The sequence below is a fragment of the Triticum dicoccoides genome, chromosome 1B (genome assembly GCF_002162155.2).
Source record: "Triticum dicoccoides isolate Atlit2015 ecotype Zavitan chromosome 1B, WEW_v2.0, whole genome shotgun sequence".
Taxonomy (NCBI): domain Eukaryota; kingdom Viridiplantae; phylum Streptophyta; class Magnoliopsida; order Poales; family Poaceae; genus Triticum; species Triticum dicoccoides.
The window spans coordinates 507,857,475-507,882,585 of NC_041381.1; the positions used below are offsets into that span (position 1 = coordinate 507,857,475).

At 44.0% G+C, this 25,111-nt stretch overlaps 2 protein-coding genes across 2 annotated transcripts; one reads left to right on the plus strand and one right to left on the minus strand.

Moving 5' to 3' along the window:
* The first annotated feature begins 14,097 nt into the window (after positions 1 to 14,097).
* Positions 14,098 to 21,986, plus strand: LOC119345176 (protein PSK SIMULATOR 1-like). Its single transcript, XM_037615359.1, has 13 exons — positions 14,098 to 14,296; positions 14,419 to 15,023; positions 16,039 to 16,364; positions 16,751 to 16,843; positions 16,927 to 17,017; positions 17,612 to 17,699; positions 18,498 to 18,595; positions 18,758 to 18,827; positions 19,581 to 19,681; positions 20,634 to 20,750; positions 20,899 to 20,975; positions 21,062 to 21,106; positions 21,190 to 21,986. The coding sequence occupies exons 2-13, from the start codon at positions 14,718 to 14,720 to the stop codon at positions 21,719 to 21,721; spliced, it is 1,944 nt and encodes a 647-aa protein (XP_037471256.1). The 5' UTR covers positions 14,098 to 14,296; positions 14,419 to 14,717; the 3' UTR covers positions 21,722 to 21,986.
* Positions 21,987 to 22,112: 126 nt separating this feature from the next.
* LOC119345188 (DAR GTPase 3, chloroplastic-like) lies at positions 22,113 to 24,832 on the minus strand. The gene is made up of 9 exons (XM_037615367.1): positions 24,558 to 24,832; positions 24,262 to 24,405; positions 24,010 to 24,126; positions 23,785 to 23,928; positions 23,603 to 23,689; positions 23,151 to 23,266; positions 22,839 to 23,020; positions 22,627 to 22,684; positions 22,113 to 22,536 (listed from the first exon to the last, which is right to left on the minus strand). Exons 1-9 carry the CDS (start codon positions 24,702 to 24,704, stop codon positions 22,413 to 22,415), a joined length of 1,119 nt encoding a protein of 372 aa, XP_037471264.1. The 5' UTR covers positions 24,705 to 24,832; the 3' UTR covers positions 22,113 to 22,412.
* Between the last annotated feature and the right edge of the window lie 279 nt (positions 24,833 to 25,111).

The window sequence follows — 25,111 nt, forward strand, 5'->3', positions numbered from 1 at the left end:
CTTTCGCCTATATAAGCCTACATACCCTAAAACCATTGAATATCAAGATAGATCGGGAGTTCCGCCGCCGCAAGCCTGTGTAGCCACCAAAAACCTCTCGGGAGCCCTTCTCGGCACCCTGTCAGAGGGGGGATCCTTCACCGGTGGCCATCTTCATCATCTCGACGCTATCCATGACGAGGAGGGAGTAGTTCACCCTCGGGGTTGAGGGTATGTACCAGTAACTATGTGTTTGATCTCTCTTTCTCGTGTTCCCTCTATGGCACAATCTTGATGTATCCCGAGCTTTGTTATTATAGTTGGATCTTATGATGTTTCTCCCCCTCTACTCTCCTGTGATGAATTGAGTTTTCCCTTTGAAGTTATCTTATCGGATTGAGTCTTTTATGAGAACACTTGATGTATGTCTTGCCGTGCTTATCTGTGGTGACAATGGGATATCATGTGCCACTTGATGTATGTTTTGGTGACCAACTTGCGGGTTCCGCCCATGAACCTATGCATAGGGGTTGGCACACGTTCTTGACTCTCCGGTAGAAACTTTGGGGCACTCTTTGAAGTACTTTGTGTTGGTTGAATAGATGAATCTGAGATTGTGTGATGCATATCGTATAATCATGCCCACGGATACTCAAGGTGACAATGGAGTATCTAGGTGACATTAGGGTTTTGGTTGATTTGTGTCTTAAGGTGTTATTCTAGTATGAACTCTATGATAGATTGAGCGGAAAGAATAGCTTCATGTTATTTTACTACGAACTCTTGAATAGATTGATCCGAAAGAATAACTTTGAGGTGGTTTCGTACCCTACCATAATCTCTTCATTTGTTCTCCGCTATTAGTGTCTTTGGAGTGACTCTTTGTTGCATGTTGAGGGATTGTTATATGATCTATCTATGTTATTATTGTTGAGCGAACTTGCACTAGTGAAAGTATGAACCCTAGGCCTTGTTTCCTACCATTGCAATACCGTATACACTCACTTTTATCGCTCGCTACCTTGCTGTTTTTATAATTTCAGATTACAAATACCTTTATCTACCATCCATATTGCACTTGTATCACCATATCTTCGCCAAACTAGTGCACCTATACAATCTACCATTGTATTGGGTGTGTTGGGGACACAAGAGACTCTTTGTTATTTGGTTGCAGGGTTGTTTGAGAGAGACCATCTTCATCCTATGCCTCCTATGGATTGATAAACGTTAGGTCATCCACTTGAGGGAAATTTGCTACTGTCCTACAAACCTGTGCACTTGCAGGCCCAACAACGTCTACAAGAAGAAGGTTGTGTAGTAGACATCAGCCACAGATGCCGCAAAGCAGGAGAAGTTTCTCGAGGGACTCAATGATGAGCTGGGAATGCAGCTAATGGTGGCTACCTTCAACAACTACCAGGAGCTGGTAGACAAGGCCACCATACTTGAAGGCAAGCAGCAGCAAATTGATAGCCGCAAGCGGAAGTATGGCCAGGGGAAGTACAACTCTGGAGCTCAGCAGAAGCCCCGTTATGCCCCATACTCGGGACGGCATACCCATCACACTCATGGAGGACATAATCATGGAGTACATAACCATGGAGGGAATGGGAACAACCGCAACCACGACAACAAGTCAGGCAATGGAAACGATAATGGCAACCAGCATAGTCCTGCCCCGACTTAGAAGGATCTGAGTCACATCACCTGTTTCAAGTGCCAGAAGACAGGGCACTATGCCACCGACTGCCCGGAGGCCAAGCAGAGGAATGGAAACGGCAATGGCAATGGAAGCTCGGCAAAGAAGCCCAACCCTTTTCCTTGTGCGCAAGTGAATCACATTGACGTGGAGGACGTCTATGATCAGCCAGAAACTGTGGTTGGTGAGTTTTTATTAAATTCATGTCCAGTATTGGTACTCTTTGATTCTGCTGCAACACATTCATTTATAACAATGGTAGTTGTGGAAAAGTACGGGTTGCCCACTAGAACCCTTAGAAGCCCTCTTCAGGTCAGTTTCGCAGGAGGAGAAATGATGCATGCTTAGGCTGTCGTGCAACCCTCAACATCGGAAACCATAATTTTCCCGCAGACCTCTTAGTATTGGAATCCCAGACCTTGGATGTAATCCTAGGCATGGATTGGTTGATGAAGTTTGAACGAAACATCGATTGTGCCCACAAGACGATTCTGCTCAGTACCCCGGAGCAGAAGAGGATCAAGTATGTATCCAGGCGCACCCCGACGAAGAATTAGGTGAATTCCCTCACAAGAGTTGTTCAGGAGGAAGTGCTGGTAGTGCGAGATTTTCCCGATGTGTTTCTGAAGGAATTACCAGGAATGCCACCAGACAGAGACATTGAATTTCTAATTGAGTTATTACCCGACACATCCCCAATATCCAAGAGACCTTATCGGATGCCCCCGAACGATTTGGAAGAGATCAAGAAACAAATTAATGAGCTGTTGGAGAAGGGATATATTTGGCCAAGCTCATCACCTTGGGGAGCCCTAGTTCTTTTGGTAGAGAAGAAGGATAAAACCCTGAGAATGGTTGTGGATTATCATTCATTGAACATCGTGACCATCAAGAACAAGTACCCTCTGCCGATGATTAATGATTTATTTGATCAGCTAGTTGGAGCCAAGGTATTCTCCAAGATCGATCTTCGATCAGGGTACCATCAGTTGAAGATCCGTGAAAAGGATATACCCAAAACAGCTTTCACCACCAGGTATGGTTTATATGAGTATATTGTCATGTCATTCGGATTGACTTGTGACCCTGCATACTTCATGAATTTGATGAACAAGGTATTTATGGAATATCTGGACAAGTTTGTCGTGGTGTTCATCGATGATATATTGATTTTCTCCAAGAGCGAGGAAGAGCATAAGAAACATTTGCATCTAGTTCTGGAGAAACTCTGAGAACATCTGTTATATGCCAAGTTCAGCAAATATGAATTTTGGCTGAAGGAAGTCGGATTCCTCAGACATGTTATATCAGGAGAAGGAATAGCAGTCGACCCCACCAAGGTTGTATAAGTCACCAATTGGCAGTCACCCACCTCGGTCAAGGAGATCCGCAGTTTTCTCGGACTCACGGGATATTATCGGAGGTTTATTGAGAATTTCTCCAAGATTGCCAAGCCCATGACTGAGCTATTGAAGAAGGACACCAAGTACATTTGGACCGAGGATTGTGAAGCCAGTTTCCAGGAATTGAAGAAACATTTAGTTACAGCCCTAGTGCTGATTTTGCCGGACATACACAAGGATTACCAGGTACATTGTGATGCTTCTCGTCAGGGACTCAGAGGAGTACTCATGCAGGAAGGAAAAGTTGTAGCTTATACCTCCAGACAGCTACGACCTCACGAGATGAATTACGCCACACATGATTTGGAGTTAGCAGCCGTAGTGCATGCACTCAAGACCTGGAGACATTTCCTTATCGGAAACAGTTGTGATGTTTACATGGATCATAAGAGCTTGAAGTATATTTTCAAGCAGAAAGAGTTGAACCTCAGACAGAGGAGATGGCTAGAGTTAATCAAGGACTATGACATGAGATTGCATTACCACCCGGGGAAGGCTAATGTTGTAGCAGATGCCTTGATCCGTAAGAGTTATGTGAATACTCTTATAGCGGGAGGATTACCCCAGGAGTTAGTCGATGACCTCAGAGATCTTCGACTGGAGATAGTTCTGAGAGGATATGTTGCAACACTGGAAGTTCAGTCCACTTTGGCCAAAATAATTCGTGAAGCCCAGACGTTGGACAAGGAAATTGATGAGATAAAGAAAAGGATGAATGAAGGAAAAGCTAAAGGGTTCCGTAAGGATGAATATGGAGCTATATGGTTCGAGGATCGTATTTATGTACCAATGATCCCGAACTCAGGAAGCTAATTCTTCAGGAGGCACATGATTCACCGTACTCGATTCACCCACGCAACACCAAGATGTATCTGGATTTGAAGGAAAGTTTCTGGTGGATAGGTATGAAGAAGGATATTGCCGAGTACGTAGCAGTATGCGATGTTTGCCAGCGAGTAAAGGCGGAACATCAGAAGCCAGCAGGGTTACTTCAACCTTTGCCGATTCCCGAGTGGAAATGGGAGAAACTTGGAATGGATTTTATCACGGGATTACCCAGGACCCGTTCAGGTTATGATTCCATCTGGGTAGTGGTTGATCACTTGACCAAGGTAGCTCATTTCATTCCCATGAAGAATACCTATACCAGCGCTAAGTTAGCCAAGATATACATGACCAGGATCGTATGTCTGCATGGAGTTCCGAGGAGTATCGTGTCAGATAGAGGAACACAATTTACCTCAAAGTTTTGGAATCAGTTGCGTGAAACTTTGGGTACGAGGCTGGAGTTCAGTACAGCTTTCCATCCGCAGATAGATGGACAGACCGAGAGAGTCAACCAGATTCTAGAGGACATGTTGAGAGCTTGTGCGCTAGACTACGGGTCTAGCTGGAATGATAATTTGCCATACGCAGAGTTCTCGTACAATAACAGTTATCAGACCAGTCTAAAGATGACCCCTTTCAAAGCTCTATACGGAAGGAGGTGCAGAACACCATTATTGTGGGATGGTGTTGGAGATCGAAAAAATTTCGGTCCCGATCTTATCAGAGACTCCAAAGAGAAGGTCAAGCTGATTTGAGATAGACTCAAGGTAGCTCAGTCGAGGCAGAAGAGTTATGCCGACAGTAAATGCAAGGAAGTAACATACGAAGCGGGAGACCGAGCATATCTTCGTGTGTCCCCACTTCATGGAATCAAGAGGTTCGGTGTTAAAGGAAAGTTGGCACCCAAGTTCATTGGCCCCAACAAAATCCTCGAACATCATGGAGAAGTTGCTTACAAGTTGGAACTGCCAGGAGGATTGTCTAGAGTTCACGATGTCTTCCATGTTTCCCAGCTGAAGAAATGCCATGCTGAGATGGCCGATATTTCGTTGAGAGACACAGTGCCCCTAGAGGCCATACAGCTCGATAGTGACCTGACTTATGAGGAGAAACCTGTCAGAATTCTCGAGACTACGAACAGAGTCACCCGCAGCAATATCATCAAGTTTTGCAAGGTTCTGTGGAGTCATCATTCCGAGGAGGAAGCCATCTGGGAGCGAGAAGAAGATCTCCGCCGAGACCACCCGCACCTATTTGCTAGCCAACCCGAATCTCGAGGGCGAGATTCATCTTAAGGTGGGTAGGTTTGTAACATCCCAAATTTCCCATTTGGAATGTTTTACAATTATAGCTAAGCATCTATGCATATTGTCTGAAATTGAGTGGCATTTGATTTTTTTAGAGGCTTTTGAGTTGTTTGAATTTGGATTCAAATTGGTAGTTGAATTTATTTCAAAACAATGCCTAACAAATACTTGAGCAAAAGTATGAGAGGAGTAAACATGACACTCCAAAAATCTCAGAAGAAAAATATTGCCAAAAAGTTTGAATTCAAATTTGAATTTTATTTGTGATTTCCAAAAAAGTGTTTTTTTAGTTTGAGTTTTGCCCCTGGAAAAATGTCCATGTTGTAGGATAAATTCCCCTGAGCATTTTGATATATATATATGTCCTATATAAAAATAATATATAATTTTCTATATTTTCTCTCCTGTCTAATTAAAAAAAAGGGAAAAGCCCCAGGCGCCAGCCAGGCCAACCGGCCCACCATCGCCGAGCGCAGCCCACCAGCGCCCGAGCCGGCCTGCCCCCAGCGCCCCACGCCCGATTCCTCTCCCCCTCGGTCGCCCGCTCGCCTCCACCCCTCTCTCTCTCGCTGACGCCCGAGCCCACCCTCATCTCTTTCCTTTCATGCACGCAAAGCTGCCCGGAGCACGCCAAACGCTGCCGCGGTTCCGATCCTCTCGGGATCGTGATCCTGAGACGCCCCCTCGCCCAAGTTTATGTCCTATATAAACCCAGCTCCCTCCTCTCTCGAAGCCCCTAAAAGCCCTAGGTCCAAACCCACCACAGCACACGCCATCGCCGTTCGCATCTCGCCGCCACCGCCTCGGTTCGCCGCTAGTGAGCACCTCCTGCCCTTCCCTACTACTCCACCCGAACCCCCTCAACCCCAAGTACCTCCCTAACATCCTATCGTCGCCCAGGAAGCGCCGGAGCCGCCGCCCCTGAGCTTGACCGCCGCTCACCGGAGCTGCAGCTCACCAGGGAACCGTCACTGTCGCCCCGATCGCCACCATCGCCCCCGAGCTCCACCGAGACCACCCCGACGGTGCCCTCGCTCCGCCGCATCGCCCCGACCACTCGTCCTTCTTCCCCGACGATCGGAGTCGCTGCACCGCCATCGCCCGAGTCGCCGCCGGCATCTCCGTCCATCACCGCCGTCCGCTGTAAGCTCGAGCTCCCCTCCACCGTTGGATCTCACATGTACGGTTTAGATTAGATCTACGAATGGTTAGGTTTATTTTAAGTAGACCGATTTTAGTTACGGTTTTTTAGTTGGTTTAGTTACTGGTTTTTTAGATCGGCCGATTGGTTTATTTCTGTTAGCCCGTAGAAGTATTAGTTTATTTAACGCCTAGGCGCTGTTAGTTTGGCGCGCACACTGTTTTGGCCCAGTAACACTAGTTTTCTTTTCTTTTTGTTTTATTTTTAGTTTCTTGTTTTTAGGAGATTAGTTCTGTTTTTGTTTTTGCTTTTTCTTTTAGTTGGTTTAGTGTTTTTAGTTGATTCTTTTTTTCTTAGTTTGAAAATTTCTTGTAGTTTCTGTAGAAAATATGTTTAGCCATGTTTAGAATAATAAAAATAGTTTTATATTAGTTTTAGTCATATTAGATTTTCTGCCATAAATTGAGTTAGGATTATTATTTTTTAGTGATTCTTTTTTTACTGCTTAGTTTTGACCATGCCTAGTAGTAGGAACTTGTTTGGGTATTTTAGATTTAATAAAAAAATTAGTTTTAGTCAAAATCAAGTTTTTCTTGTTTATTTAGCTAGCTATTGTTTTCCTACTGTTCTAGTTAGTAAATTATTTTATTTTTATTATGTTATAGTTTATTTTAGATTAGTTTCTGTAGCTACAGAGGATGAAATTTTATTTACAGTAGACTAATTTTTTTATTTTTTTATTTGCTAGAATTGTTTGAGCCATAATATGAGTTCTATAATAGCTTTTAATATGATTCTTTTTGCACCTAGTTTGTATGCTGTTTTCCCTTATGTTAGTTAGCAAAACCCATGCTTAGGTTCTGTTAAGAAAAGTTTTAGTTGTGTAAAACTATTTCTTAGTTGTTGCTTGATGTGGTGAAAACCTTGATTTGTTTTCTCCGAGTTTTTCTTTGGTTTTGGTTTGAGTGCTTGTGTGTTTTACTTCAACTTGTTGTTATGTTATTGTGCTATACTTATTTGTGCTATTGTTTGACTCGGTAGAATCCCCGGAGTGCGAAGCCTGCTATTACGAGTCGCTAGCTTTTGAAGACCGTCAGTCAGGCAAGTCATTTGATCATGTTTTTACAATACCTATGATTTTATTGCATTAGAATTATACCTCCCCACCATGCATGCAGTAGGAGGATTTTGTTAAGTTATGTTCTTGAGTAGCATCTTGAGGTAGGATGAACCCATTCCCCTTGTTACCAATGCCCGGGACGATGTAGTTGATTGCTATGCTTTAGTAGACGGGGTTGGTTGAGTGATTCACAAGGGAGATGCGAGAGTCAAGATGATGACAACCCCATGACTTCAAGCTCAAGATGGACTTCAAAATTCACTACTGGGTGGAGGACGGTTGACGGGCACCCTGGAGAAACCAGCGGATGGCAGGGATGCATGGAGGAGCGCCATGACAACTTGCGGAAAGCTTCACCCAGCCACGAAGAGACGGATGGATACCCCATTGACCAGAAGCTTACCTGTGCAGCCACAAGCCATTATGGGCTCTGTCTTGGTCGACCCTAGGCGTGACTTTGGCCGGACGGTGCTACGAGATGTAGAAGAACGGTAGGATTGGATGGGCACCGACAGTGGCCTAGAGGAACTCTTCGGAATACCCTGTTTCGTTCGTCTTGTCTTCAAACACCAGGCAGTGCGAAGACTTAAAGGAGGGAACGATTCTTGCGGGTAAAGTGCATAAACCTCTGCAGAGTGAAGACCTAATCGATTAGCCGTGTCCCCAGTTACGGAATATTTGAGCCTCTGGAACTTGGAGTATTTCGGATATCTCAACACTAAACTTAATAAATTAATTGAGGGGTTATTTAATAATTGGGAATAAGACATTGGTTGGCGGAACCATCTCAATCACTACCAACATTTTGTAGTAATTGCAAACAAGTCCTTTTGTTGTAGGAAAAAATTGGCTTTTTCGCAAAACAATGAAACTTAGAGCCCCACAACCAAATTTGCATATAATGTTAGTAATTTTTATTGTTGTTCTCTCTTCATGACTTGCCGGCATATTCAAAAATGTTGACCTACACGGCTGCAACATCTTATGTTGCAGAGGAGTTTTCTAATCAGGAGTGAGGCTACGATCCACGCTTGGTGATTGCCCTATGGAGTCGGATGGACTCGCTATTCGTCTATGCTTCCGCAACTTTACTTAGTTTATTTCTCATGAGTTGGCCTTCGACCGAATTTATTATCATGTAATAAAGACTCGATATGAGAATTGTGTAATAAATTCAGGTGTGATTGAACTTTGAATCTTTGCATCAATGTACTGTGTGTGCCAGCATGATCTTGGGATGGTACAGCTACACAGAGACTTGACCGAGTTTGGATCGGGTCACTACAACTTAACAGTCTCCACTGAAATTTCTGATATATCAAACATTGTTTGGAACATTGACAAACTTATGTTCCTCGAGATATGATGGGGGATTGATGGATTATGGATGGGCTTAGGTCCATATAAGACACTAATCCCTGGTTAATCTTGAGGCCCATGTATGAGATGGCAAGTGGTGGGAAGTTTAGTCCCACCTTGCTAGTTGAGAAGAGTTGAGACCCCTTTATAAGGGTTGCTCTACCACTTGCCATTGGGAGCTTGGGAAGAGGAGTGGTACATGCGCTCCTTCTCCGCCGCCTCCCGCCTCGCCTGGCCTCGCCTTGTCAGGACGCGCGCGCACCGCGGGTTGCGGGTTGCGGGAATGAGCCGAGCCGAAGCTTATTTTTGCCACTCAGAAACGAATTAATTAATCAGTGATTAATTAACGAGTCACTAATAGGTGGGCCACTGTCCGAGACATTGGACTGTGGGCTGACTTGCGTTGCCGGGATTCGTTGACTCCCTTGCCGGGAGTGCGACCCTTCTCCAACTCCCTTGCCGGGAGTGCTTCGACTCGGTCGTGGGCCTCCGTCAGGCCCACGACTTTCTCCCCAACGGACTATATAAGAAGGCTCTGGCCAGTGGAGTAACCTAGTTCGGTTCACTCACTCCCTCTCGTGTAACCTAGCCGTCATCTACTATTCCTTTCTCTGTGCTGTCTCTGTCGATCCCATCCCGACGAACGCGTGCACGGTTGGTCGGGAGAGCAGGTGCCTTCGGAACCCTGTCGTTTGAGATCCTGCCTGGGAGATCGGCAATAAGGTTTTTGGGGAGCGTCTCAACACGACTGCTCCCGATCCGTCCCCAACTCCGTCCGCCTATGCTTCCACTACTTCCCCTGCATCAACATGGCCGACGACGCCACCACAAAGAAGAAGGCCACGGATGAAGCCGAGGTTGCTGCTGCCGCCGTCGCGTTGGCCTGGCCAACCGGAGGGTATGATCTGTTCATCCCTCATTTACTCGTGCTTGTGTTATCCGTATATGTGCTTCTCATAGATGGTTTGCTTCTATGTTCTGTACGTGCTAGTATGCCTAGGAATCCGTATGAGATGCATACCGTATTTGCCATGCTTACTGTTTACTCGTGGATTAATCTAATTGGAAAAGTGCTAATATTTCCAACAGTTTGTTGGTCTTGTTTATATTTTGTGTCAAATTTTGATTATAACTTTAACTACCAAAATATTAATACATGTCATAAAAATTATACCGTTAGGTTCGTATTTGAACATAGTTTTCGATAATATTATTTTGCTATGTTAGCTGCTTTAGGGGTTGTTTGGATACGTGGTTTATACAAAATCTATTTTCCCTAATGATGTTTAGGACTCTAACCACCTAAAACCATGTTGGTTACTCTAAAAAACCTGTGCATAAGAAAAAATTAGTTTCCCAAAAACCCAAAAAATGAGTATTAGGAAATCCTTCGTTTCAATTGGAGAGGGCTCTACCTTCCATTACTCCATTAGATGCCGGTGGGCAGCGTCGGTGAAGGAAATATGTCCTAGAAGCAATAATAAAGTTATTATTTATTTCCTTACTTCATGATAAATGTTTATTATTCATGCTAGAATTGTATTAACCGGAAACTTAGTACATGTGTGAATACATAGACAAACAGAGTGTCACTAGTATGCCTCTACTTGACTAGCCCGTTGAATCAAAGATGATTAAGTTTCCTAGCCATAGACATGAGTTGTCATTTGATTAACGGGATCACATCATTAGAGAATGATGTGATTGACTTGACCCATTCCGTTAGCTTAGCACTTGATCGTTTAGTATATTGCTATTGCTTTCTTCATGACTTATACATGTTCCTATGACTATGAGATTATGCAACTCCCGAATACCGGAGGAACACTTTGTGTGCTACCAAACGTCATAACGTAACTGAGTGATTATAAAGGTGCTCTACAAGTGTCTCCGATGGTGTTTGTTAAGTTGGCATAAATCGAGATTAGGATTTGTCACTCCGATTGTCGGAGAGGTATCTCTAGGCCCTCTCGGTAATGCACATCACTATAAGCCTGGCAAGCAATGTGACTAATAAGTTAGTTGCAGGATGATGCATTACAGAATGAGTAAAGAGACTTGCCGGTAACGAGATTGGACTAGGTATTGAGATACTAGCGATCGAATCTCGGGCAAGTAACATACCGATGACAAAGGGAACAAAGTATGTTGTTATGCGGTTTGACCGATAAAGATCTTCGTAGAATATGTAGGAGCCAATATGAGCATCCTGGTTCCGCTATTGGTTATTGACCGGAGATGAGTCTCGGTCATGTCTACATAGTTTTCGAACCCGTAGGTCCGCACGCTTAACGTTCTGTGACGATTTTTATTATGAGTTATGTGATTTGATGACCAAAGTTTGTTCGGAGTCCCGGATGAGATCGGGGACATGACGAGGAGTCTCGAAATGGTCGAGCCGTAAAGATCGATATATTGGAAGGCTATATTTGAACATCGGAAAGGTTCCGAGTGATTCGGGTATTTTTCGGAGTACCGGAGAGTTACGAGAATTCGCCGGGAGAAGCATTGGGCCTTATTGGGCCATACGGGAAAGAGAGAGGGGCTACCTAGGGCAGGCCGCGTGCCCCCCAAGGCCTAGTCTGAATTGGACTAGGGGGAGGGGCGGCGCCCCCTCCTTCCTTCTCTTCTCTCTTCCCCTTCCTTCTCTCCTACTCCTACTACTTGGAAGGGGGGAATCCTACTCCCGGTGGGAGTAGGACTCCCCAGGGCGCGCCATAGTAGAGGGCCGACCCTCCCCCTCCTCCACTCCTTTATATACGGGAGAGAGGGGCCCCCCATAGACACACAAGTTGATCATTGATCTCTCTCAGCCGTGTGCGGTGCCCCCCCTCCACCATAATCCACCTCGGTTATATCGTTGCGGTGCTTAGGCGAAGTCCTACATCGTAGCATCATCATCACCGTCATCACACCGTCGTGCTGACGAAACTCTCCCTCGACACTCTGCTAGATTGGAGTTCGTGGGACGTCACCGAGCTGAATGTGTGCAGATCGCGGAGGTGCCGTGCGTTCGGCACTAGGATCGGTCGATCGTGAAGACGTACGACTACATCAACCGCGTTGTCATAACGCTTCCGCTTTTGGTCTACCAGGATACGTGGACAACACTCTCCCCTCTCGTTGCTATACATCACCATGATCTTGCGTGTGCGTAGGATTTTTTTGAAATTACTACATTCCCCAACATCCGGTGCATCTACCGCAAGGTCAGCCGTGCGCATCTATCACGACAGAGTCGACCGTTCCATGTGACGTGGCGGCTGCTCCCGGCGACGGTGGCGCACAGTAAAGTATGACAAGGTCAACCGATTCCAGGTGTCGGTGTCAGTGTCAAGGCTGCTGCTCGCTTTGTAGACGACGACCAACAAGAACGTCGACGAGGTGGGGGCAAATCCAGCACGCCGACGCCGTCGGCAAGCCCACGTTATCACCATCAGCTGTCTCACAAGACCACCTTCGGTCGTGGCGTCCTCCTCTCAACGGGGGCATGAGCATGGGTGGGGGTTGACAATGGTGGTGGTGCCGTCGAAGACGTGGTTGTGGCTGCTGACGAACCCGGGCTGGTCGGACGTGAGGAACAACATGACCTTGTCATGCCGGCCGCACGCAGGACCTTCTATCAAGGCCTCCATCTCCTCGACGCTCACGACCACCATGACGCAGCTCAGCGTTGTGGCACACCACTTGGGTACATGAGGCTGACGCGCACGCCGTGGTGACCGAGCTCTCAGGCAACCGCGCGCACCAGGCAAGCAGCGCCCCGGAAGTTGGCGGCCATGACACGGTCGAGAGTGCCTTGGTCAGTGTCAGTGATGGGGCCGTCGGGAACAGTAGGAACTGTGCCATTGTTGACGTGCTGGGCACGGTGCCTACACTCCTGGATATCCTCACCTCTCGCGTGAATTACTTGGGCACATCCTCAAGGTTGAGGATGACCCAAACTAGCATCAAAACTCGATTGTGATATTACGCCATCGAGAGAAGTCAGCCACGTCCAAACAAAGTATCTATAAACCAGTTTTAACAGAATAGCAACTTTAAACTAGTTTTCCTAAAAATGACCTTAAAACCGGTTTTGCTAAAACTTGTTCTAAATACTAGTTATCCAAACAACCACTTAATTGTTGTTGGTCGGACGTGGCAGTAAACAATCACATCCCCGCACGGGGTAAATATAGTAGTTGTTGTTGGCTGCCGTTGGCCATGGCAAAAGGTGCGGCGGCCTAGGGCCCATCTTAAATAAGGGTCTAATATATCTACATACTTAAATAAATTTAAAATAATAATTTTGCGAAACATAAAATCAACATGGACGGGGGCATATGCCCCCACCACCCGGCGCACTTCACCACGTTGTATTTATTCAATATTTATTTAAAATTATGGCTTTATTTGCTAACTAAAATTATTTTTCTTTATGTCTTTATATTTTTCATGATATACGCTATATATTGTTGAAAGTATATATGTTACTCTGTAAGGTAGGTTCATTGTGTCTCAATCGCGCCAGGGTCTCCATAATACTCGGGCCGACCCTGGCTGTGGATATCCAGGAGTCTTGCCAAGGATGAGCGGCAAATTCAAGACCCGACAACCATCAAGGAACGTGTCTATTGGTCATAGAGGTTAGTAGCTACACCGGCTGCAGCTACTTGGTGTAAGCCAGATCTTAGATGGATCAAAGCGAACTCTGACGGTGCACTTTCAAAGAACAAGGAGTTTGGAGGGGGGAGCACTCCTGCGGGACCATCATTTTGTCTTCACTTTTGGATCATGTCATTTTTTTCTCGACCCAGAGCTGGCCGAACTGATGGCCTGTCGTCGAGTTGTCTATCTAGCCCAATAATTGAACGTTCAGAGGGTGGTACCGGAGACGGATTCTCGAAACGCGGTTAGGAAAATCAACGATGAATCGATAGGTTTGTCTGTTCATGGGCATCTTGTTCAGGAGGTGAATGTATTACCGAAATCCTTCGAGGATTATAAGGTAGTCTGGGTGCAACGGTCGGCGAACAAAGTCGCACACGTCCTAGCTAGGGAGGGTTGTACAATAAATTATGTAAAACTTGGTTCCGGGCACCTCCGACATGTGTTAGTTCGGAGGTTACCGGTAAGGACGCCGTGACTGTTGAATAAAACTGCAATAATTTCCACTCAAAGAAAGAAGAAGACCTGAACACCACACAAAATTTAGACCATGCCACACAAAGAATGATTTTGTGCTGAAGCAACGAAACAATTTGGGCTGTGTGTACACGCGACTGTGTGGCAGTAGCAGTTGACCGTGTGAACTCGTCCACTCGCGTCTCCGCAACAGCAGCCGAAGCTCCTCTCCCCTGTTCGGCTGTTCCCCGTCTCCGCTCTTCCTCTTCCCCAAATCCGTCGAACCCGAACGCCCAGCGACGATCTCCGCGCCCCCGCGCATTGCCGCGGCCCCCGGCCGATCCTCACCAGGTTCGTCTCCGCCGCTTTTCCCGCTCAGATTCCGCTTCAAGTATCACGTCCTTTCTCCGGGAAAGACAAGAAATTGGGCGTCCGTCGTTTCTGAGCCGCACCGTTCGTCTGGTTTCTGGCAGGCAGGCAGGCGCTCGTTACATGGATTGGAGCTGCTGGGATCGTGCCGCGGCGTAAACCCTCGTGCCTGAGCTGGTCCGGTTCGTCCTGATTGGTTGGTTTGGTCAAAAGTCTTGGTGGATTGAGTGGTTCCTGGAGGAGGAGCTGTTTGGGGTATTCTGGAAGCTGGTGGAATTGGAGTCGCTAGATCGCTTTAGATTTGTGGAGGATTACAAAATAATACGGTATCATGGTGCATAGGAGGTGAGCAGTTGGGTTAGCATAAGGTGGGGATCAGGGATTTTGGTTAACAAGGAGGGGGATGGGAGGCCTCTGCTCAAAAGTCTCTGCAGTAGACAAGTCGCCGAGCGACACCGCGCTCGGCAGGAACCAGGTATTCGATCACGAGCCGGTGGTGGCGTTGAAGGAGGAGAAGAAGTCGGTGTCCGAAGAGGCCGCGGCGAAGAGGGTGGAAGAGCAGCAGCAGCAGCAGCAGTCTTTCTCGTTCTTGGAGAGCGTCGTGCCCGGCCTTGCTGTGCATAATGGTGCAGATGCTGAGCACACAGGGTCCAGGACACCACAACTGGCTCGGACACTGTCGCAAAAGGCTGGTCTGGGCAAGGCCAAGGTTAGAGGAGTTTTTGTGCCATTTCTTTCAATCTATGACGAATTAGGCCGCAGGGTGCCACATTTCGTTAACTGTTAGCTTTTCAAAGTAATTCTCCGGTCCTTAGTTTGTTAGATCGTATCACAATTGTAGTGACATATGGCGTTCCTGTTTTATCATATGCATAGGTACTATGTTTTCTTTTTACTGTAAGAAGAATAATTAGTCAGGTAACTATCTTATGAAGAATAGTTTTGCTTATTACTTATTAGCAACCTCATGAAATAAAGTGTCCATTACTCCAAATGCCCTTTTTTCCCCTTGTTCTAGATGGTGCACATGTAGTTGAGTCTAGTGAGCGCATTGTATCGAATCTAACTGTAGTTGGCTGGGGCTGAAGCATGTACATCAATTTGGTTATATTTTTATAATTTCATACTGTACTGTGTAGCCTGGATATTTTCTGATCTTTTCGCTGTATTGATATGCTAAAGCAGGGAATTAGAGATCCTAAGTTATAACTTCCAAGCAAACACGTCAATGAGTATATAACACTCGCCCCTGTTTAACAGTCTGGATTAACAATCGCAAGTAGTTTTCAGTGATATGTACTGGTCAGTTAAGTGTGATTAACAATATTCTGCAGTTACTTTTAAAAAATTTATAGCTGAGGAAAAACTCATATCATCTTACAAAATAAACCAAACTGCCAGATGCATGACTTTGCACATAATGAGCTCATCCTTCCTGGCTATCCTATGCAAGTTTGTTCCATGCAAGCAGCAAAAAAATCCTCAACTATTTTGGGCTTCTCGGGCTTAAATAGCAAAAATTGTCATGCTATGAAAATTATTATGTAATAGACAATAAAAGATGCAATTTTTGTGAGCTTTTCCTACTATAAGGATCACTTTGTTTTTTGCATTTAAATTAGGTGTACACTTGTCTTTGCTCTTTTTGACTGTCCAGAGTGTTCATTCCATAAAACATTGTTAGGCTGCTTAATGGTTGCTTGCTATACTGACTATTGAAACAGGTTTCGGAAATGAGCACAATTTTAGGTAGAGCTAGCACTGTTGGGCTTGGGAAAGCTGTGGAGGTTCTAGACACACTTGGTAGTAGCATGGCAAGTTTAAATGCTAGCAGTGGCTTTGTGTCAAGTTCTGGAGCAAAGGGAAATAAAATATCTATTTTGGCTTTTGAGGTGGCAAATACAATAGTTAAGGGTTCCAATCTAATGCGTTCTCTGTCAAATTCTAACATAAAGCATATAAAAGAAGTGGTGCTTCACTCAGAAGGTGTCCAACACCTGATATCCAAAGATATGGATGAACTACTTGAGATTGCAGCCGCTGACAAAAGGTAAGTGTTGAATCTACACTGCTTATTACTCCCTCCATTTTAATATATCTATCACTGGCCTTATGAGTGGCCATTTAAAAATATATGACCATTGAAGTAATCGATAATGCAGTTAATATTTCAATACTTTGCCAGTACTTTAATGCTTTGGTAGGAGTTAAGTGGTAGCATGTCATTTTATAGGGGGATGCATGATGATTTTTCATTAAATATATCTAAGATTTAGTGCTACCTTTGTCTGTCCGTATGATAGGCTGATGACAGATATAACATAACAAAGGGAGTAGTTTCATTACCCCAGTAGAACTGTATTCACTATTCGAAGAACTTCAGCAGAACCTTTCTTGCATCTTCTTGTCAAGTGGTTAATTGTTTGATTCCAACAGGGAAGAGTTAGATGTATTCTCAAAAGAGATTATTCGTTTTGGCAATCGTTGCAAGGATACTCAGTGGCACAACTTGGACCGCTACTTTGAAAAGTACAGTTCGTTTTCTATCCTTGTCTTTGGCAAAGGTGATTATTATAAGGTACTAACTTGTGTTTCACTGTTGCCATTCTTAGGTTGGCGTCAGAAAGAACTTCCCAGTATTCCATGAAACGAGATGCCGAGACCGTGATGCAGCAGTTGATAATTTGTGTTCAGTATACAGCTGTAAGGATCACCATGCTAATTTAGCATGGTTTTTATATAAGTCATTTGCATTATGTACCGTTTTGATTACTTAAATTTTGCACATGATTGTAACTGTGCAAATGAATTTAGCACTGAATGATAGCTACATAATGAATAGAACGTAGCAATGTCTGGGCCATTTCAGTTGTCAATACTTTGTTTGAGTGGTCGATGATCAAATTTGTTCGATTACTTGGATTTTTCTAGTAACTGTTGCACTTGCTCAAAGAACCATGTAGTGCACTTCTAGTTTGAATTGTAAGCGTCAAACATTTTCAGTTTTGACCATCAATAAATGAAGAGATCTCTAGAAATCTAGGTTGGCTGCATGATTTCAGTACTAATAGATTCGTCTTGAAAGCAACAATGTATTGTGATGGAAATTCATAATCAAACTGGTATCTTGTGGACCGTGTAAATTCCCAAAACGACCTATATTTTTTCGGCTTTTTCTAGATGTCTGTCTTTTGAACTTCTGATATTATTCTGGTCTTTTTTTTATAACATGAGTTATTCTGCTTATTGATTTCATGTTATTCACTTTGCTTCGCTTATTTACCTTTCTCCCCTCAGGAATTATATCATGAGTTGCATGCATTGGATAGGTTTGAGCAAGACTATCGTCGTAAACATCAAGAACATGATGACTTGAGTTTAACAGGTTATTTTTGTTTCTGAACTGTAGACCTGTTTGATTTATCAGGCCTAGCTCCACATTTTTGCATGTTTTTAGCTGGGTTCGTCCTGTTCTGTAACCATTTAAGAAATAGAACATAAGCATTGCCATTTTTTAATGAATAATCATATATCCCATTAGATGCAGTCTTCGACTAGGTTGCTCGTATAGTTCTTATGTTGCCATTTATCAATATTCTCTAAAAACTCATCCCAGAGTAATGCCTTTCTTGTGTGCATAGTAGTGCAGAATACAATAATATGGTGCATCTCAATGATTTGTGGGCTTTCCGTTAGAAAACAGTCTTTAAGGATTGATATTTATCATTGGATGCCGTTTATCTGTAAAACTATAATCTATAGCTACATAAGAATCGCGAGTTAAGTTCAGTCTAATCAATCCAGACCATCCAAGCGGGACTGGTCCAATGGATGAGAAAATACGTTGGAGCTTTGCACTATCATCACTCACACAGCATCACCCTCTTAATTGCACAACTACTAGTTTTCACCAACTAATTGCCCTTTACATCTTGACGTTTCAAATTCTAGCATATTCACCCTCTTCCATTTGCATGCTGTGCTGTTGCAGAGGGTGCTCCCCTTGTCCCCTTCTCTTGGTTGCTTATCTCACTACATAATTCTTATGAGTTATGATATATACCTCCTCGTCTCGGTTTCATTTGTCAGTATGCATTCAGGCAATATATATTCTGTAAAATGTGCATTGCACTTAGAGGGATGCTAGTGACGAGCTAAAGGAAAACTTATGGTTTATTTGCAGATGACAGTCTGCATATACTAAAGCAGGAAGTGAAGAGCCAAAGCAAGCATGTTAAAAGTTTGAAAAGAAAGTCACTTTGGTCCAAGAATTTGGAAGAGGTCAGTAGTACAGAGTTTGTTATAATAAAATCTATTACAATAAGAAATGCTGGCTCTAGGAAGGCATTGGTTATGTTGTAGGTTAGTACTAGATGTTTAAACTACGTGGATTTTTATATCACCTCATGCTCCCAGATTTGAAGAAAACTACTCTCTTTGCAGGTGATTGAAAAGCTTGTAGACATCGTCCACTTCTTAGATCTGGAGATTTACGATGCCTTTGGTCATGCTGGTATTGAGCCTTATGGCTGCTGTCTTACAAGAGTGAATGTTGTTACTAGTAATTATGGTGATTGAAGGATCATATATATGCTTTGCCATAATCAACTTCCCCCGCATATGTTTTAAAAATGCATTCTCATGTCTTTTGTTAAGTTTTTCATGTCAGCCAGTTTTTCTGATATTAATCCACTAAAAAAATCTTAAAGGGGTTGGTTCTCTTGCCCGGATAGATGACCCTCAGTTTCCTTGCATCCATATCGAATAAAGCTCTTATCGAATTTAGCTAGTTTGGCACCCTTAGCCATGCAAAGGTAATGAATCTTTATTGAGATCATGTCTGAACTTATTCACGTTCAGCAGGGGGGACAAGGTACATACTACCTCCATCCGGAATTACTTGTTGCAGAAATGGATGTATTTTAGACGTATTTTTAGTTCTAGATACATCCCTTTCTGTGACAAGTAATTCGGGATGGAGGGAGTATGTTCCATGCTATAGTATAGATGTGTTCTTGGGTTTTTATCGCAGCTTTCGAAATTGCATGTACTTGCTATGGAGTGTGCAATGTTTTTTTTTTTGGGAAAAAACGGCTTTTGTGCATGCATGAACACACACTTTAACCCTGTAATATGGTAATCTAAATTGTTTACCTCAATAGGTAATGTAAGTGTAGGCTGATTCTGGTCAGAACATTGTGATCTTATTATGAATCATCATTCATTGTGGCAATGATTTAGAGGTTCCTGCTCCTATTAACTGTAGAGAGTGAAGAACCACAAGAACCCGTGAAACGCCATAAGAGATTGGGACCAGCAGGCCTTGCGCTCCATTATGCAAATATCATCAATCAGATTGACACACTTGTAAGTTAACACTACTGGAAATATCACAACTATTCTGCAATCACAGTAATATCACAGATTCTGATCTATCTCTAATCCAAAGATGTCTGCTTAAGTTCAAGATTCTTACAAAATTAGCACCATTTTCATAGGCTACATGTGTTGTGCAGTCACCCTTTGTTGTGGCTCATGCAATTGTCTTTGGTTTTGGGCACCCATTATCTTTTAATACATTTTAAGGTTGAAGTTAAAATACTAAAGGGCACTATGGCATTCTACATACTGCACCCTCATCTTTTTGGGATTTTTTCATATGTTGAGCAATGTTGTTGATTGTGGACCCAAAATCGTGAGTTTTCTTTTCTTTTAGAGAAAACACAAAACCCGGTATTACAACATGACGCCTCTCAACACTTGACACCGCCTCTGCCGGTAGCAATGCCGCAAGACCCCTCTCCCCTGCCATTGCCTGGCTTCCACATTGATTGTGTTAAGGAGGTGAGCTAAGCTGAGTGGAGCGTGCTAGACGTATGCTGCAAGCCTCGCCGTGCTAGACGCTCAGCCGTCCTGGCAGACGAGCCACACGAAAAACTAGTTCCTGTGGGGAGCCCAGTTCAACTTCCAAGAGCTCGAACTGGCCGCTCCCTGAAAGAAGGCGGCGTAGCAGCTCTTAGGCATGTACTGAGCCATCCGATATCCAGCACCACTGGAGGACGTCTGGCGAGCTAGAAAGCTGCACCTTTGCTCCATCCGCCAGACCTCGATGTACTGCCATAAGGCCTGCAGACTGAAGACCCCCCTGATTGCATGAGTACATATCTTGCGATATTTATAAGTATCATACTCAATTGCACTATCAGATGTTGCGAATTAGCCACAGCAACCACGTGCAGCAGCTCATATTCGTGTGGTGATATATCCTTTGACTTGAATTTCTTTTGATATTTACTAAAAAGGATTTGTGACTTGGCAGGTTTCGCGGTCAAGTTCTATCTCTTCAAACACGAGGGATAATCTATACCAAGGTTTGCCGCCTACCGTCAAATCTGCTCTCCGGCCTAAGCTACAATCTTTTGAGATAAAAGAAGAGGTATGCCACACTGGAGGCTCATATTCGCTGCTACTATGAGCAGACAGTTGTGAATCGCGATGCCATGCTGTGGAATCGTGAATCACAATTCCTTGCTATGGCGATGTATCTTATAACACTGGAACATGGTTATGCTAAATGGATGCAGCTTACGGTTTCTCAAATCAAAGCTGAAATGGAGAAAACTTTGCGATGGCTTGTCCCTATTGCCCATAATACGACTAAGTACTTATTATCACCTATGACCTGTTCTTTTTAATTACAAAAACTATCCATATCTGACTGAGAATGTGATTATCTATTCATATCAGGGCACACCACGGCTTTGGTTGGGTTGGAGAGTGGGCAAATACAGGGTTAGCTTATGATTACAACAATTTTGAAGAAAACTAACGAAAATAGAATTTCTCAAGAGTGTCAATCTTTTTGTTCTATGCAGATCTGAGCTGAGCTGCAAGCTATCAGGACAGATGGACTTGACCCGGATCGAGACACTGTATAATGCTGAGAAGGACAAGACTGAAGCACATATCCTTGAGCTTGTTGTGTGGCTTCATCATCTCATCAGTAAATCCAGAGCAGCCAATGGAGATATAAGGTCTCCTATCAAATCTCCTGTCCGTTCACTGACACAAAAGGGTCATACAATTAGGTTGCAGCTGGACCCAGCGAACAATTCATCGCCGATTCTCACACCAGAGGATCAGGATATGCTGAGGTGTGTCAAGTACAGGAAATTCGTCCCTGGGATAAGCAAAAGTCAAGAATTCGACACGAAGTCAAGGCACGACAAACATAGCAGATTGTGCAAGAGCAATAGCCATTCTCCAACCAGTGGAAACAGGAAAGATCTGCTATCATTTAGGAGGTTCTCCATGCTCCCTGTCATAGACTTCGAGATTGATAGGACAAAGGCTTTGGATTTAATTGACAGGCTTGATGGTCTGGAAATTCAGTCAGGAATCAACTGAAAGAAACGTGAATGAACCTGGATACTGTGTAGTCATCTTTTATCCTGAAATCCATAGCTCTGGCAAGGATGTAAAAAGTGCAAGGCCACCCGTCCGAGGTGAAGGCCTAGCAGTATGCCAAACTGAGAGTAACTGGTGTAGCAAACATTGTATTATATACCATGTTCTGAACAGAGGAGCGGAGTTATTGTAAAAACTATCTAATGTTTAGTTGCTTGTATAAAACACAAGTTTTGAAGAAAATAGGATATCTGTGTTGTGAATATACATGGCCTGCAAATTCCAGTGCTAACAGCATAATATTTCAAATGTGGATGTAAGGCCGATCAGATTTCACCAAAGTAGCCATGGGTAGTCCAGAAAATGCGAGCGAGCATTTAATTGTGCAAAATTGAAACCAAGTTCCACTTATCCATTCTTATTCTGTAAAAGATTACAAAAAAGAGTTAACTCAACTTTCACATGCTCATACAGATCAGCTCAGACCCCTAGTCAACCATGTAACTACATGGCAATTTCTGATGTGCCGTCAGACTTGTGATGTAGGGATATAGCCACCATATCCTCAATAGATTCCTCATTCCACACATAGGTCCAGAGAAATTGTCCTATGATGGTGCTACAAATGACATTGTGATTGACGTGCGTACTACAGTGAGTATGACCTCTGGTAAAGTGTTATATTCATTGTTCATGTGGGAGGTCTCTCTAGGGCAACCCAACCAAATCTTCCTTTCCGGAAGTCGGATAAGATGCGGAAAGCTGCTTGGGTGGTATCTCCATTGAACAAGTGGACCGAGAGCTTTGTGACAAACCTGTAAAATGTCAACTATGGTATAAGGACATCGGCTCAACTCCAAAAATTCTAATGTCATTTCAAAGAACTGCAGTTGATCGAAACATACAATTTACCGCAGTCACTGTCTACATCGATCTTGTATCGTTTTCGAAATGCCTCAGAACCTGTTTCACACAAACCTGTCAGTAACGATTTTGATTCGCACCCGCACTTGATGATGGAATGGTATGTAGAAAATGTTTTTTTTTCTTGCAACTGGAGAGAGTATGCAGGATGCACCACGCTCAAAACATATCATTAGATTGTCGGACCACTCACCCACAGCCGGATGTCTTAACAATATCTGCACAAGAATTGCTGCCACATCAGCAAAATCATATGACCTTTCTCCAATATCATCACAGATAGCAAGCTTAAGTGCAGCTGTCTGATCACTAATTCTCATTGGCAAAATTCCAGGTGAGTCTAATAGCTCTAGATCCTTCCCAAAACGAACCCACCTGTTTGAGGTATCAAATGTTAGAATTTTGAATAGAGAAAACATCACATTGTTTCCTACTAAGAGAAACGACAATATGTGTGTACAACAACCATCAATGTTAAGACCACGTATGCAGCTGAGTAACTCACTTCAGTTCTCTTGTGACACCTGGTCTAGGTGCTGCTGGACACATTCTTCGTTTTAGCAAGCGATTAATCAAGGAAGATTTACCGACATTTGGATATCCAACAATACCAGCTCGAACCTTAAAAAAAACAAGGTACAACAGAAACAATGAATAAGGTAAACAGACCGTCATTATCTGGATGATTACTCAAATTGAAAAAGGATCAAGAAATATTGCCTTCACACAAGTCTGCAAAACAAATCTAATGTAACTAACAAACCAATGACTTTACACAAGTCTTCCAAATAAATCTAACTGCAGCCTATATGAAACCAAAGTTTTTCAGAGTTCAGAAGGGATGCACGCAAACATTACTTCTATGATATCGTAACCAAGTTGCACAGTGTACCTCTTATGGAAAAGTTCCAGAACAAAAAAAAATTGACAGGAAGCAAAACAAATCAATTGAGTTACCGGACGAGGAAGCAATCCCTTTTCTCTTCGCCTTGTGTTCACAGTAGATGCTGCTGATTTTGCCATTCTGCCTAATTTCATCGTACCCTGACCACGAACAGGAAAGTGATATACTGCATCAGGGCATAAACCAGCATATACCTGACCAGTTGGAAACAGAGATTACATAACGGTTGTCTTACCATGCCCAGCTGGCCATTTGAGTAAATAACTTTGATGCCCTGACTAGAAAAGTAAGTTGCCCATGCATTTCTGTCGTCGGCCGACACCATGTCCTCGCGGTTCATCACTATGATCCTTCTTCGGTTGCCTAGCCAGGAATCCATCTGGTCATTCAAAACATGTCTCAGCACAATCGAACACCACCGCTTCTAGAAATAAACATGATAAACCGCCAAGACCTCTACCTTAGGATGGGTGGTTGCCAAGGGAATTCTAGCATCCCGGACCTCTATGACAACATCCATGAGCTTTAGCTGTCCTTTCAGTTCCTTCTCTGTTTTTGCAATATGACCAGGATACCACTGCAAGGTCCAGATAGCAATGAGTAAATGAACACACTAGACATTAGTAGCTGATTTTTACAAGCTAGAGCTATTACAATGTTGAGCATATATGTATGACTGCTTATTCCACTATGAAGCACACCTGATATATACCTGCACCGGGCGCAGGGATCTGGTCCAGTACTGCAAATCAGCATCCAAGGTTTCCCAGAACACGTCTTCTCTGGACTCCTCGTCGGCGTATCGTGACAGGCCTAGCCTCTCTTTCTCGTACAGACCCAGCAGTGTGTCACCAAACTAAACATTTGAAGCAAAGCAATGCAAACATCAGAGAAATAGTACAATTTTCACCATTCTAACTGATAAGGTCATAATTTCTGTAAGCAGTATCCCTAAATCGCTGTTTGATTATCTACAGGTAGCGAATTCACAAGGCAGGAGCATCGTACCACGGGAGGTGTCGCTGACGTCGCCCTCGCGGTCGCCGCTCGACCATGCTGTCGCCGGAACCGGAGGGAGGGCCGCGCAGGGGAGATGTACGGGTGCACGGATGGGCGGGAAGGGGCAGCAGGGAGGCGGCGCGTCGGGAGGAGCATGGGGGCGGCGGGGTGGAAGGACGCCGGCGAAGTAGGTCAGAGAGGGCTCGAGCGGAGGCGGAGCTGAGCTGAGCTCGGGTGCCCACTGTGTGCAGAGAGGGAGAGGGATTATGGCTGGGTGGCCCAAACCTTATCTTTCTCGCTTTCGTTTCTCTTTCTGTAAATTTTATTTATAGTCGCCACAATTACTTTTTCCGCGGAAACAGAGTTTTCTTTTCTGGAGCTACTAGTAGCTCGGTACACACAGGAATTTCACATATTCTTCCATGGTCAGTCAGACAGTCCATAACCCAACTCTGTTCACAAGTAACCTTACATTTTTTTCAGGGTAAGTAATCTTACATAACAAGTTGCGTCTGATCTCCGATCTCCGACGGAAAACTGACAAATGGCAAAGTGACAGAAGG

What these genes read in the sequence shown, in the direction of transcription:
- LOC119345176 (XM_037615359.1), top strand. Translation starts at nt 14,718, where the DNA reads ATGGGAGGCCTCTGCTCAAAAGTCTCTGCAGTAGACAAGTCGCCGAGC. An exon ending in CTGGTCTGGGCAAGGCCAAG is followed by an intron (nt 15,024 to 16,038) that starts GTTAGAGGAGTT and finishes CTATTGAAACAG; the next exon opens with GTTTCGGAAATGAGCACAAT. An exon ending in CTTTTGAGATAAAAGAAGAG is followed by an intron (nt 20,751 to 20,898) that starts GTATGCCACACT and finishes AAATGGATGCAG; the next exon opens with CTTACGGTTTCTCAAATCAA.
- LOC119345188 (XM_037615367.1), bottom strand. Translation starts at nt 24,704, where the DNA reads ATGCTCCTCCCGACGCGCCGCCTCCCTGCTGCCCCTTCCCGCCCATCC. An exon ending in GATCCCTGCGCCCGGTGCAG is followed by an intron (nt 24,127 to 24,261) that starts GTATATATCAGG and finishes TGGACCTTGCAG; the next exon opens with TGGTATCCTGGTCATATTGC. An exon ending in GGTGTCACAAGAGAACTGAA is followed by an intron (nt 23,021 to 23,150) that starts GTGAGTTACTCA and finishes TACCTCAAACAG; the next exon opens with GTGGGTTCGTTTTGGGAAGG.